The sequence below is a fragment of the Sprattus sprattus genome (assembly GCF_963457725.1).
Source record: "Sprattus sprattus genome assembly, chromosome: 10".
NCBI classification, from domain to species: Eukaryota; Metazoa; Chordata; class Actinopteri; order Clupeiformes; family Clupeidae; genus Sprattus; species Sprattus sprattus.
Genome location: NC_137908.1, coordinates 32,051,193 through 32,063,230, shown reverse-complemented (window position 1 = coordinate 32,063,230; position 12,038 = coordinate 32,051,193). Strand labels below are relative to the sequence as shown.

At 44.0% G+C, this 12,038-nt stretch overlaps 1 protein-coding gene across 1 annotated transcript in view; it reads left to right on the top strand.

Moving 5' to 3' along the window:
• Positions 1–12,038, top strand: part of ephb2b (eph receptor B2b) — a gene marked incomplete at its 3' end in the record, with an annotated part of 169,780 nt that overhangs the window by 66,917 nt on the left and 90,825 nt on the right. Inside the window, exon 3 of the mRNA XM_080846142.1 lies at positions 7,385–8,069. Coding sequence (XP_080702268.1) covers positions 7,385–8,069 — 685 coding nt within the window. The remainder of the gene's footprint in view (positions 1–7,384; positions 8,070–12,038) is intronic.

Sequence of the window (12,038 nt, the reverse complement as noted above, 5' to 3'; positions counted from 1 at the left end):
GAGGAACTCTAGTCAGTGCGCACTGTTAATACTTAGTTATAACTCTGCTGCATTATGATTTTATGAGGAAGCTCTCAGAGATCAGTCAACCGCTTGTTTTGTGTTGTGCAAGCATCAGCTGCACTGGTTGGTTTTCAGGTGTGTAGCAGTCTCCTTTTATCTCTTTCCTATGTTTTGTTTCCCGATACACGCGCTAAGGGCAACAGCATGGAGCATATGTTGAGAATCATCCGCAACGACATCCCATATTGGCACGCATGAATGCCAAAGTACTTGTGTTGGATCGCTAATTAGGGAAAAAAGATGTGTAATTGGGGGGGGGGAATGTGTTGGGGCCAGTGGCGGCTGCTTGTCTTTTAAAGAGGGGAAGCTCATTTTGATGAAGACCTTGCTGGCACCATATGTAAAATGGGTTATTTTCTATAAAATAACAATCCAATACAGTTCTGTACACTCTTCCAGTTACTCTTAATGCTGCAATTTAAATTAAATTATTCACAGTTATGTAATAGAACTCTGCACTAATCTGGTTTTGTCTTGAAAAAAAAATGAATACATTTACATTGTTTGACAATACAATAAGCATTGTCTTTCTGAAATTCCACTCATAGGTTTTTGAACAGTTTTATATGATTAACTTCCATGATGTCTTCTGGTGTCTGTTTGTAACTTTGGTTTGTTAAATGACAGTTGAATGACAAAGCACTTTGAGAGCCAAGAACATCATTCCGTTTTTGCCTTTCGTTCCTTACAGACAGTCATTCATAGTCTCTCTGTGTGCTTTTAGTGATGAATAGAGTCCCCAAATAGTGATTGGAGTATTTTTTCAAAATGGTGGCTTTATGATTTTAATTTATGATTTTATGATTGAAGTCTTGTGCTTTCACTTTTGGTGTCCCCACAGTAATAGGCGTCTTGTGACAGCATCGCCGATCAGACCAAGAGGAAACGTGGGAAGTTCTAAAAAAACAGATGGTTGTGGAGTTAGCCCGTCAGTATGTGGTATGCAACAGCGAAACACGCAGCACCAATGCCTCTCTCTCTGCCGACAAGCATGTTTGTTTATAGTCTATTGACATGTGTGGTGTTCATTCTACAGCAAGGGCTGACCTCTAGTTTAGTTTGATTGTCAATTACATTTGGCCTATAAAACAGTACTTTACCATTTAAGGGCTTCTCATCACGGAACTCAATCTTTGCGGTTTTTGAATTTTTGAAAAAAGTTTTTTCAGAGAAATATAGAAAAATGACAGTCTAGGCCTGGCAGTGTTTATCTATTGTCATGTTTCTGATTTCTCCGAAGGGAAGTATGCAAACATGATCCGCATGTAGATTCGAGGAGTGGGGTTAAGAAGGGAAGAGGGAGCTTGTTTGTCTAACTTCACATGTTGTGCATTAACAGTGGTCAGTGGTAATTGAAGCTGACTGCCTTAGACAGCTTAGTTTATGTGTCTCTGTCTGTCGTGTTTTTCTTCTCTTTCCTCTCTTTTTCTCTCTCACTCCCTTTCCCCTACTGTCCCTACCCTCCCTCCCTCTTCTTGGTCCTCTATCTTCCATTCTCTCCGCATATCTCATCCCCAACGTAGGCTTCCCTGGTGGTTCTTTTTTTTTTGGGCCGAACAGTGATTCGGCTGTTTAGTCCCACGACTGTGTAACCCAATGCACGGAGGGCACTGGTGTCATTTGTCCCCTTGTCCCCTCAGGACAAACCCCTCCGCTGACAGATTTCCCACAACGGCAAATTGGACAACTCTGCCTTGGAGCCCTCTCTAGTGTGTGCTCTCTAGTGTATACTCTTCTTCCTCTTCTTCTTCTTTTTTTTCTGCTCAGTTGTGTGAATTATATTTATTTACTCAGATCAGGGAGGAAAGGCTTTTTTCACCCAGTTCTGCATTGCTTCTGCCTCTCTGAGTTGATCCCTGTAATGACGAGGTGTGGGAAGCCCAGATTCCATGCTGGAGCAAGCCATAAGCTTTTAGCACTCGTTTGGTTATTCATCCGCTATGCCAGTGTGACAGACATGGGAAGGAGCGATTCAAACTCCCCCCGTCCATTTTATTTCCACAGGGCACTGACAGATCATCAAGAAAAGATGCTGAAGCCCTGATAAGACATGCATATTATGTTATGAAAAACCTGACGGGTGTAGAGGGAAAATGTTTGGCGCTGCTGGAAATTGCAGCCCCCCGAAACATCCCCCCCCCCCCCCCCCGACTCACAACCCAAAGGGAGAGTGGCTGGGTCTAAATTTCAGTAGAAACTCTTAGTTTCCGCTTGGCTGTGCACTTCGCTGAGAGAGGAGATGCACTGACAGCAAGACTTATGGTTCGCAGCTCAGCTGAACTTTCTGTCTCCTTGGGTGGCGAGGGACGTATTGATTGGGAACTTCATTCCCAGAGAGCATCGGCCATCTCCAGAACATCTGTCACGGTGTGCACTGAAACGGACTCTTCCTCAAACACTCCCCGGTCTCTCTCTCTGACTCCGTTACAAACTCCATTGAATTTCCACACACAGCTGTACACATTGCATTTCTTACTCTTCTGAATGCCATGTCCATACTTCATCATGCTATTTAGCGGATTGAGCATACTTTATTAATTGTTAATGCCCACAGTTCATTATGCTTTCACAAACATCTTTGCAAATAAACAGTTTTGAACTGAATGTGCACTGACATTACATGTAATCAGGAGCTGTGCTTTAGGCATAGCAACATTGCGTCTGGTTGGCGTAAATATAGAAATGTATGTCTTCTATTTCGAATGCTTGGTTGCTAATGCTAATGTTTTCTACTAGACAAGACTGGAGCGGTGTGTCTAGTTGTTGTTTCCTTGAAAGCCCAACATATACCATCTAATGCATTTCCTGCCATGTTAGTTTTTAGTACAGATTTTCTCTTGCATTCCTAACACAATATACTAGGATTGCCCCCAAAAATAGCGTCAGTGTCCCCTCTTGCTAATACAGTCACTTAGACCAAAAGCCCTAATGGACACTACTCTACTCTTGGAGCAGGGTAGAACAGTGAGGGCTTTCAATATTTAAAGGCCTTTTCCAGTGTAAGGAGGGCAGACCCCTATGACTGACACACTGCAGACCTCTTGTCATCTCGCCCTTGCCTCCGCCACCCCGAAGGCTGAAGGAGGAGGAGGAGGAGGAGGAGGAGGAGGCCGGACGTGTGCTGTTCTGCTGGTCTCCTGTGCGACGGCTTGCTTTGGCTGAATCCCATTACACCCCTTAGCCCTACGCCTTTCCCCTTCCCCTCCGTTTTGCGCGTTCACGTGTAGGGGTAGGGCTATCCCAATTCACGTTAAGACAGAAAGGTAGGGGTGGGGGAAGGGGTGGAGATTAGAAATGGGATTGGGCCCAAGTGTCTGAGGGGTGACCCCGCAAGACCCAGATGGGGACCACGGGACTGGGCGGCGCCCCACTTTTGACCCTGCACTTTATTCTTGGATGCTATTCAAGAGAAAAAGACAGAGAGAAAGTTAGGGAGAGAGAGAGAGGTAGAGAGAGAGAGAGCACAAATGGAGTCTCATAGTCCATGGGCCCCATATGACCCTAGAGTGGCTTCCATAGCATTGAAGGCTTTCACTCACTTGTTGAGTCTGGTTGGTTGAGTCTGTGTTTGTGTGTGTGTGTGTGTCTGTGTGACAGTGAACAGGTCTTTTCCGTTTCTTCAAATTGAAGTGTGTGTTGTTGAGTACGGCTGAGTTCACTCAGCTGTAACTGATGAGTAAAAGTGATGGTTTTGAAGTTTGTAATACACCATCAGACGTCTATTACTTACTGACGTCTTACTCATCCTTGGACTTCTGTTAGATTGCTTCTTTCGGAAGCGTACTCGAACTCATTGAAACGCATGGAAACTTTCTATCCGACACGCTTACCCAGAAGAACCCAGTTTGAGAGGAACATGAGGGTGGAGTTGTTGTTGTAACGCTTCTAGACCCTGAGCTTTTACTCCCAAGCAGCCCCCTCCCTCCCCCTCCCTCCCCCTTCCTCTTAACCCCAGGACCACCTCAACAGCCTCAAACACATGACTGCCCCGGCGGCCACACTCCAGCCCACACCATCCCGCACCCGTCGGTGTGCAAAAAAAAAGGAAAGAGAAAAAAAAGAAAGAAAACCTGTGAAAATGAAGACGTTTCTTCTAATTTCACACTTGGTGCTTGATCGCTAGGCCCTTATTAAGCCCCATTTGCTTCCCTCCACTGGCTCTGATGAAAGAGACGAGGAGAGGCCATGGGAGGACAAAGGAGGGGGGGCGGGGGGCTCCTTTAGAAAGACGTTTGTTTGGAGTCTTTTAGTTCACCCCCTGTCCCCCCTCCACACCCAACTATCCCCACCACCCTCTAGCCCCTCTCCAACTGCAAACATCCAAAATCCAAAATCCCTTCAGCTTTCTCGTAAATTTGTCTTACCCATTTCAGATTAGCCACTTGAACATGGCTGTGAGCGTCTCAAACTATTAAATTGGAAGTAATTAACTGCTTTTGGTTCAAAGTCCGGTTGAAGCCTGCATGGCTGGTTGGAGCACTTAAAGCAATAAATCTGTTTGTGTCTGTGCCTGCGATCTGTGGTGCGATTAGTTGCACCAACCTACCCGCCCCCTTAGTTTCCCCTACCTCTTTGATGTTCCACGCAGTTATAAAAGACATGGCGATGTGGCACTCTTAATGACCCGTACCTATTTGGAATAATTTATGGCTGCCTGCGGAGAATAATGGGACCTGGGAATAAAGAACAGAAAAGCAGAGGAAAGAAAGCTGCTCTAATTAGTGGGAGAGCATCTGATAGAATGGGGGTCTCTGGCACGCGGCTTGATTTTTTCCTCCTTGCCTATCAAAATTCTGTCAAAATCCTCGTTAAGCGTTGGGACTAATTTGGGAAATTATGTCAGCAGTGAAGTGGAGAGAGAAGACAAGAGGATAAACACGTGGGTGTGTGTGAGTGTGTGTGTGTGTGAGTGTGAGTGTGAGTGTGTGTGTGTGTGTGTGTGTGTGTGTGTGTGTCTGTTTGTGTGTGTGTGTGTGTGTGTGTGTGTGTGTGTGTGTGGTGTATGTGTGTGTGTGTGTGTGTGTGTGTGTGTGTGTGTGTGTGTGTGTGTGCGTGAGGGGGTGTGAAGGAGCCTCAAGGGGTTAAGAAAAGGCTTTTTCCAGAGTGGACAAGGTCACGGCCGGGGCTCCCTAGGTGGTTGGAATCTCTGGTGTGGTGGTGGAGACTGCGGAATGGCACTCTAATTGATCCGCGGCCAACTGGGCAGAAAAACCGCAGCGAGCCCATCTGGAGTCATTTTAGGCCACGCCGAGAGGTCCCCGGTCAGCGCCTAAACCCTGTGTGCTCTCTCTCTCTCTCTCTCTCTCTCTCTCTCTCTCTCTCTCTCTCTCTCTCTCTCTCTCTGTCTCAATCTCTCTCTCTTTCGTTCTCCCTCTCTCTCACCCTCTCTCTCTCTGTCTCAATCTCTCTCTCTCTCTATCTCTGTTCTCTTTATGTGCGCACATTTGTTTGCGCTTATGTATGTTCATGGTTCGTGTTCATTAGTGTGCTGTGTGTTAAAGCACCTGTCTTTGAGTGGGAGTCTGCATCTGGGTGCGTGCTTATGTTTGTGTATGTGTTCATGTACTTTATGGGTTAGTGTGTGCCTGAGCATGTGTAAGTATGTGAGCACGTCAGCATCTTTGAGTGTGTGTGTGTGTGTGTGTGTGTGTCTGTGTGTGTTTGCATGTGTTCAAGTAAGTATTAGTTTATTAGTTAAGTGTAAGTTAGTAAATCAGTATACGTATGTGTGTGTGTGTGTGTGTGTGTGTGTGTGTGTGTGTGTGTGTGTGTGTGTGTGTGTGTGTGTGTGTTTGTGTGTGTTTGACATAGGGAGAGAGATTTGGGCAGAGATACTGTCATAGCCTGGTAAGACCCATCTGGAATCTGTTACTGTCATCTATATAAAGGTCGAGATGATCATCAGCACTATGAGTTTCACTCTCTGGTCTCAGTGCGGGCTGATTGTGGCTTAAAGCAAAATATCTTTGTCCTTACAAATTATTGCATTTGGACACACTATGCCACCCATGTGTAATTTCAGGTTGATTCACCCATGAAGATTTGAAGTCCTTAAAAATATATTTGTGGAAAATACTGTTCACCGGGCCCATCCGTGGACCCGATGGACCCATGGTTCTGCGGTTCAATTAATACTCCCGATTTCGTCCAACTAGGCAAAATTCCCTTCCTTCCTGTAAACCAAAAGTGGAGCAAAGAGAGAGAGGAAAACAGCACTGGTTGTTATTTTACGAAGCCAGAGGCCCCAAAAAAGCAGCCAGCTCTGCAGAAGCACATGGCCACATAAACAGCCGAGTTTATCACCTGCTCCCTCCCTCCTCTCTCTCTCTCCTTCCCTCTCTCACTCCCTCTCTGCTCCCTTCCTCTGTTCACGTGGAGGTGTGTGTTAATAATGCATCCTCTACCCTCGGAGCCTGGCACAGAAGGGAGATTTGAACTGGAAGCCAGCGAAAAAAGGCTCCAGCCAGCCTGGTCCATGCCAGCCTCTCAGACACTCACCCACACACATACAAGCAGATATAGCACACACACACACACACACACACAAAACACATGCATACACACACACACACACACACACACACACAGACACAAACACACACACACACACACACACAACCTCAGCCCTGTGCCAAAGCCTGCTGCCAGCGTGGAGCAGATCACACCCTCCCCGCCACCTTATCCCCATCTCAGCTCTGTAATCGCAGGCTTGCCGTTTGGGGGGAAAAGCTGCTTAAAAAGTTTCAGTTTCACTCTCTGCACGCCTGCTGAAGGGCAAGAGCTATCTAAGGGCGGGAAACAGGATACCAGCTGACGCCCTGCTGGCGTTTGGGGGTCAAACTCAACGGTTCGGATGGGTGGGTTGGGTTGGTGAGTTGGCAAACAGGACTTTTCTATTCTCCTGTGAGATCAGACATGTTAAAGGTTCAGTTCATGATTCTAATCCAATACACTTTTCGGAAAATTCAGCGAATTGCTCTTTATCGTCCTCTAGCTGTCCGTTCCGTGTGTGTGCTCAAAAAACCCTGGTGTTCCTACACAGTCCTGCGTCTGTAATTGGAAAACAAACATAGTGGCTCAGACCGAGCCATACACAGTCCCAGGCAATCAATATGTTACTTGAGGGGAAAAGAAGGGAGGAGTGAGATTTGATTGGCTGCTCAGCTCAAATATGAACTACTTGCAGCTAGAATTGCGAACTGTGTCTTTAGGACGTTATTTTTTATCAGGCTGAAGGGGGTCAGCGTGAATGTGTGTTTTACATTTGCTTTGGCCGCGCTAACGGGTCGGATGTTCGGTTGTGTTCTTATCTTACCTGCAGTGGGAGGAGGTGAGCGGCTACGACGAGGGCATGAACACCATCCGCACCTACCAGGTTTGCAATGTCTTTGAGAGCAACCAGAACAACTGGGTGCGCACCAAGTACATCCGCCGGCGGGGCGCGCAGCGCATTCACGTGGAGATGAAGTTCTCGGTACGCGACTGCAGCAGCATCCCCGGCGTGCCCGGCTCCTGCAAGGAGACCTTCAACCTCTACTACTACGAGTCGGACTCGGACACAGCCTCCAAGTCCTCTCCCCCCTGGATGGAGAACCCGTGGATCAAGGTGGACACCATCGCCGCCGACGAGAGCTTCTCGCAGGTGGACCTGGGCGGCCGCGTGATGAAGATCAACACGGAGATCCGCAGCTTCGGCCCCGTCTCGCGCAACGGCTTCTACCTGGCCTTCCAGGACTACGGCGGCTGCATGTCGCTCATCGCCGTGCGCGTCTACTACCGCAAGTGCCCCGCCGTGGTGCGCAACGGCGCCATGTTCGGGGAGACGCTGGCTGGCGCCGAGAGCACCTCGCTCGTGCTGGCCCGCGGCAGCTGCATCCCCAACGGCGAGGAGGTGGACGTGCCCATCAAGCTGTACTGCAACGGCGACGGGGAGTGGATGGTGCCCATCGGACGCTGCATGTGCAAAGCCGGCCACGAGCCAATGGACAATGGCACCATTTGCAAAGGTGAGTGGAGCGGATGCTTATTTAGCTTCATCCCATTAGAGTCTGCCTAGATAAGTCTAGCAACTCAATCAAATAACTTCAACTCCTGTCATTGTATAAAAGTGCTATTGACTTGTCCTAACTAGCGCGAATGCCAAAGGTGGGAAAATGTGAGACTGTAAGTAGATGCACCGTATATGTATGTGTGTGTGTGTGTGTGTGTGTGTTTTACAGCTCCACATTAAATGGAAATCTATTTTTTAATCATGTTGGGTATGTTCCGTGGGACCATGGCCAAGGAACACCCTCCGATACAAAAATGATGATTTATAAGACTGTGAGCTTTTGTTATGAACATTCCATTTATCATAGTTTCCTTATGCTCTGTCGAAAATGTCTGGCCAGACGCGCGGCTGGAATATTGAAATCTTTTCAGGGACATCATAAATCAGTTGGCATTTCACACATTGCTTGCATGGAGGGGAGACACTCCATGTAAGCTGTGTGCATATTTCACCATGTAGTGCGAAGCTGTAAACTGATTGCAATGGTTATGGGAGAGTAGTTTTGGAGCGGGGCGATTTCTGTGCTCTCATCTCCTGTCACTCAGCTTTGTCTGAGCCCTTACGGCATGGCTTAACTATCCAGTGAAGTGTTGGGTTTCTCCAGAAAGGGCTCCAACTCAGCCAAACCTGTAAACTGTATGTGCTGAAGAATCACCCATTTCCCCACTCTGCTGAGCGGTTAGATGTGTGTTACCTTACACTGCTCTGTGTGTAGGTCGATCAAATGTTGCCAGAGCAACCTTGCAGCCATCCTACCGTACACACACACACAAACACACACACACACACGCACACACACACACACACACGCACACACACATACACACACGCACACACACATACACACACACACACTGCAAAAAATGAGCTTTCAAAAACAAGAAAAAATAGTAATAAAATGGTGCAAATATTGCTTAAAATAAGCTAAATTATCTGCCACAGAACAGGAAGATTTGGCTTACTAAGAGTTTCAAAAAACAAGTTAAAATAGCTAGCCTCAAAGAACCCAAATATATCTTAAAACTAGTGTGGCCAGACTAAGAATTATTTTCTCAAAATGTAGGAAATTGTGCAAATGTTAGCACCATACTCTTGAAATGAGGCTATATAAGCCAATTTATCTTGAAATCAGTACAACTACACCTAAAACAAGTATATATGCCTAAATTAAAAAAAAATAAGAATTATTTCCTCGAAATGTAGAAAAATGTGCTTGTATTCAGCAAATGACAGCAACATCATCTTGGCTATATGCTAGGCAATTTAACTTGAAATAAGTTCAGCTTCTCTAAAAACAAGTACATTTGCCTAAAAATAAAAACAATTTAAGAATTCTTTTCTCGAAATGTAGAATAATTTGTCTGTATTCAGCAAATGATAGCAACATCATCTTGAAATAAGTTCAGCTTCTCTAAAATCAAGTGCATTTGCCTAAAAACAAAAAATGTAAGAATTCTTTTCTCGAAATGTAGAAAAATGTGTCTGTATTCAGCAAATGATAGCAACATCATCTTGAATTGAGGCTATATGCTGGGCAGTTTATCTTGAAATAAGTTCAGCTTCTCTAAGAACAAGTGCATTTGCCTTAAAACTAATCTTGGAATAAGGCTGTATGTTAGACAATGTATCTTGAAATCAGTAAAGCTATACTTAAAACAAGTACATTTGCCTAGATACCAAAATAATTATTTTCTCAATATCTAGGACAATTTGCTTAAATTCAGCAATTTTGTTATTTAATTTATTAGCTTCATTTTTGGGCTTTTGTGCATGTAAGACCCATTCATGGTGCAGGGTTGCTACTGCGTGTGCCACAGCTCCTTCCCAAAAACAGTCATCTCTTGAGGATATTGGCATTTTTTTTGAGAGTTTTGAAGTCAATGCAAATGTTCAATTGATCATTGAAATAATATAGATTTTGCAGATAGCACAAAGAATGCTTCAAATAATTTTTAATTAGTAACTTCAACCTAGACACAGTTGCTATGGTAAAAACAGCTGCAAATGCTATCTGCACAATCTCTATTATCTCAATGATAAATTGCACATATGCTTTGACTTCAAAACTTTCCAAAACAAATACCAATATCCTCAAGAGATGTCTGCTTTAAGGTTGGAGCTGTGGCGCAAGCGGCAGCAACCCTGCACCATGAATGGGTCTGATGGGGACACAGGTAAGAGTTCAGGTTCGAGACTGACTTGCAGTCGCTTCTCAATCTCTCCCCCCAGCTAGCTTCCTGTCTCTCTCTACTGTCCTATCCGATTAAAGGCAAAAAGCCCAAAAATTAAGCTTGAAAAATAATAATACAAAATATTTTTCGTAGATATTGAGAAAATATGCCTTACGGTATCTAGGCAAATGTACTTGTTTATAGTGTAGCGTTACTGATTTCAAGATAAATTGCCTAGAATGCAGACTCATTTCAAAAGGATGTTGCTAGCATTTTCTGAATATAAGCACCTTTCCCTGCATATTGAGATCATTGTTCTTAAATATTTTTTGGCATCTAGGCCAATGTTCTTGTTTTTAGTGTAGCTTAACTGATTTAAAGATGAATTGCCTAGCATGCACACTTATTTCAAAAGCATGTTGCTAGCATTTGCTGAATTTAAGCACCTTCCCCTCTATATTGAGATAATAATTCTTAAATATTTTTGGCATCTAGGCCAATGTTCTTGTTATTAGTGTAGCTTAACTGATTCAAGATGAATTGCCAAGCATGCACACTCATTTCAAAAGCATGTTGCTAGCATTTGCTGAATTTAAGCACCTTCCCCTCTATATTGAGATAATAATTCTTAAATATTTTTGGCATCTAGGCCAATGTTCTTGATTTTAGTGAAGCTTGACTGATTTCAAGATAAATTGCCTAGCATGCACACTAATTTCAAAAGCATGTTGCTAGCATTTGCTGAATTTAAGCATCTTCCCCTCTATAATGAGATTATAATTCTTAAATATTTTTGGCATCTAGGCCAATGTTCTTGATTTTAGTGAAGCTTGACTGATTTCAAGATAAATTGCCTAGCATGCACACTCATTTCAAAAGCATGTGGCTAGCATTTGCTGAATTTAAGCACCTTTGCCTATATATTGAGAAAATATTTCTTAAATATTTTTGGCATCTAGGCCAATGTTCTTGATTTTAGTGTAGCTTGACTGATTTCAAGATAAATTGCCTAGCATGCACACTCATTTCAAACGGATGTTGCTAGCATTTGCTGAATATAAGCACCTTTGCCTATATATTGAGAAAATAATTCTTAGATATCTTTGGTTGGTTTTTTACTGTATTTTGATAAAATGCTTGAAATAAGAAACTCTGACTTTGACAAAGCAGTTTTGTACTTGTAAGTGGGAATCAAACTGCCTTATAATAATGGCAATTCTAGTTTCAAGCATTAACATGCTCAGAACCAGTAATAAAATCTCAGTAACAAGTAATAAACCCTTATTAAGATAAGTAAGGACTGAAACGCTTGAAGCAAGTGAAATGTTCTAACACAAAAAATGCCTGTAAGAAGTAATAACTCGTCAGACAAAAAACAAGCATACATTGCCTTGATTAAAGATATTTTATCTTACTAAGATTTCACTTTTTGCAGTGCACGCACACACACACACACACTAGCACATGCAAATATTCACAGACACACAAACACATACACTCACACACTTATGCGTTGCACAACATAGAACACCCACCACACACACACACTCTCTGTCTCTCTCTCTCTTGTGATTCAACTGCTTGCTGGCAGCAGCAGGGCTTGTCTGTTGCCTGCACTGCAAAAATGCTTTTCTAACCTAGTGTTATTACTCTTATATTGAGATGAAAAAATCTAGTTGGTCTTGTTTCTAGCTAAATTGTACTTACCTAGTGCTCTTTGGTAAGGTTATTTTTGCCTATTTCAAGCAAATATT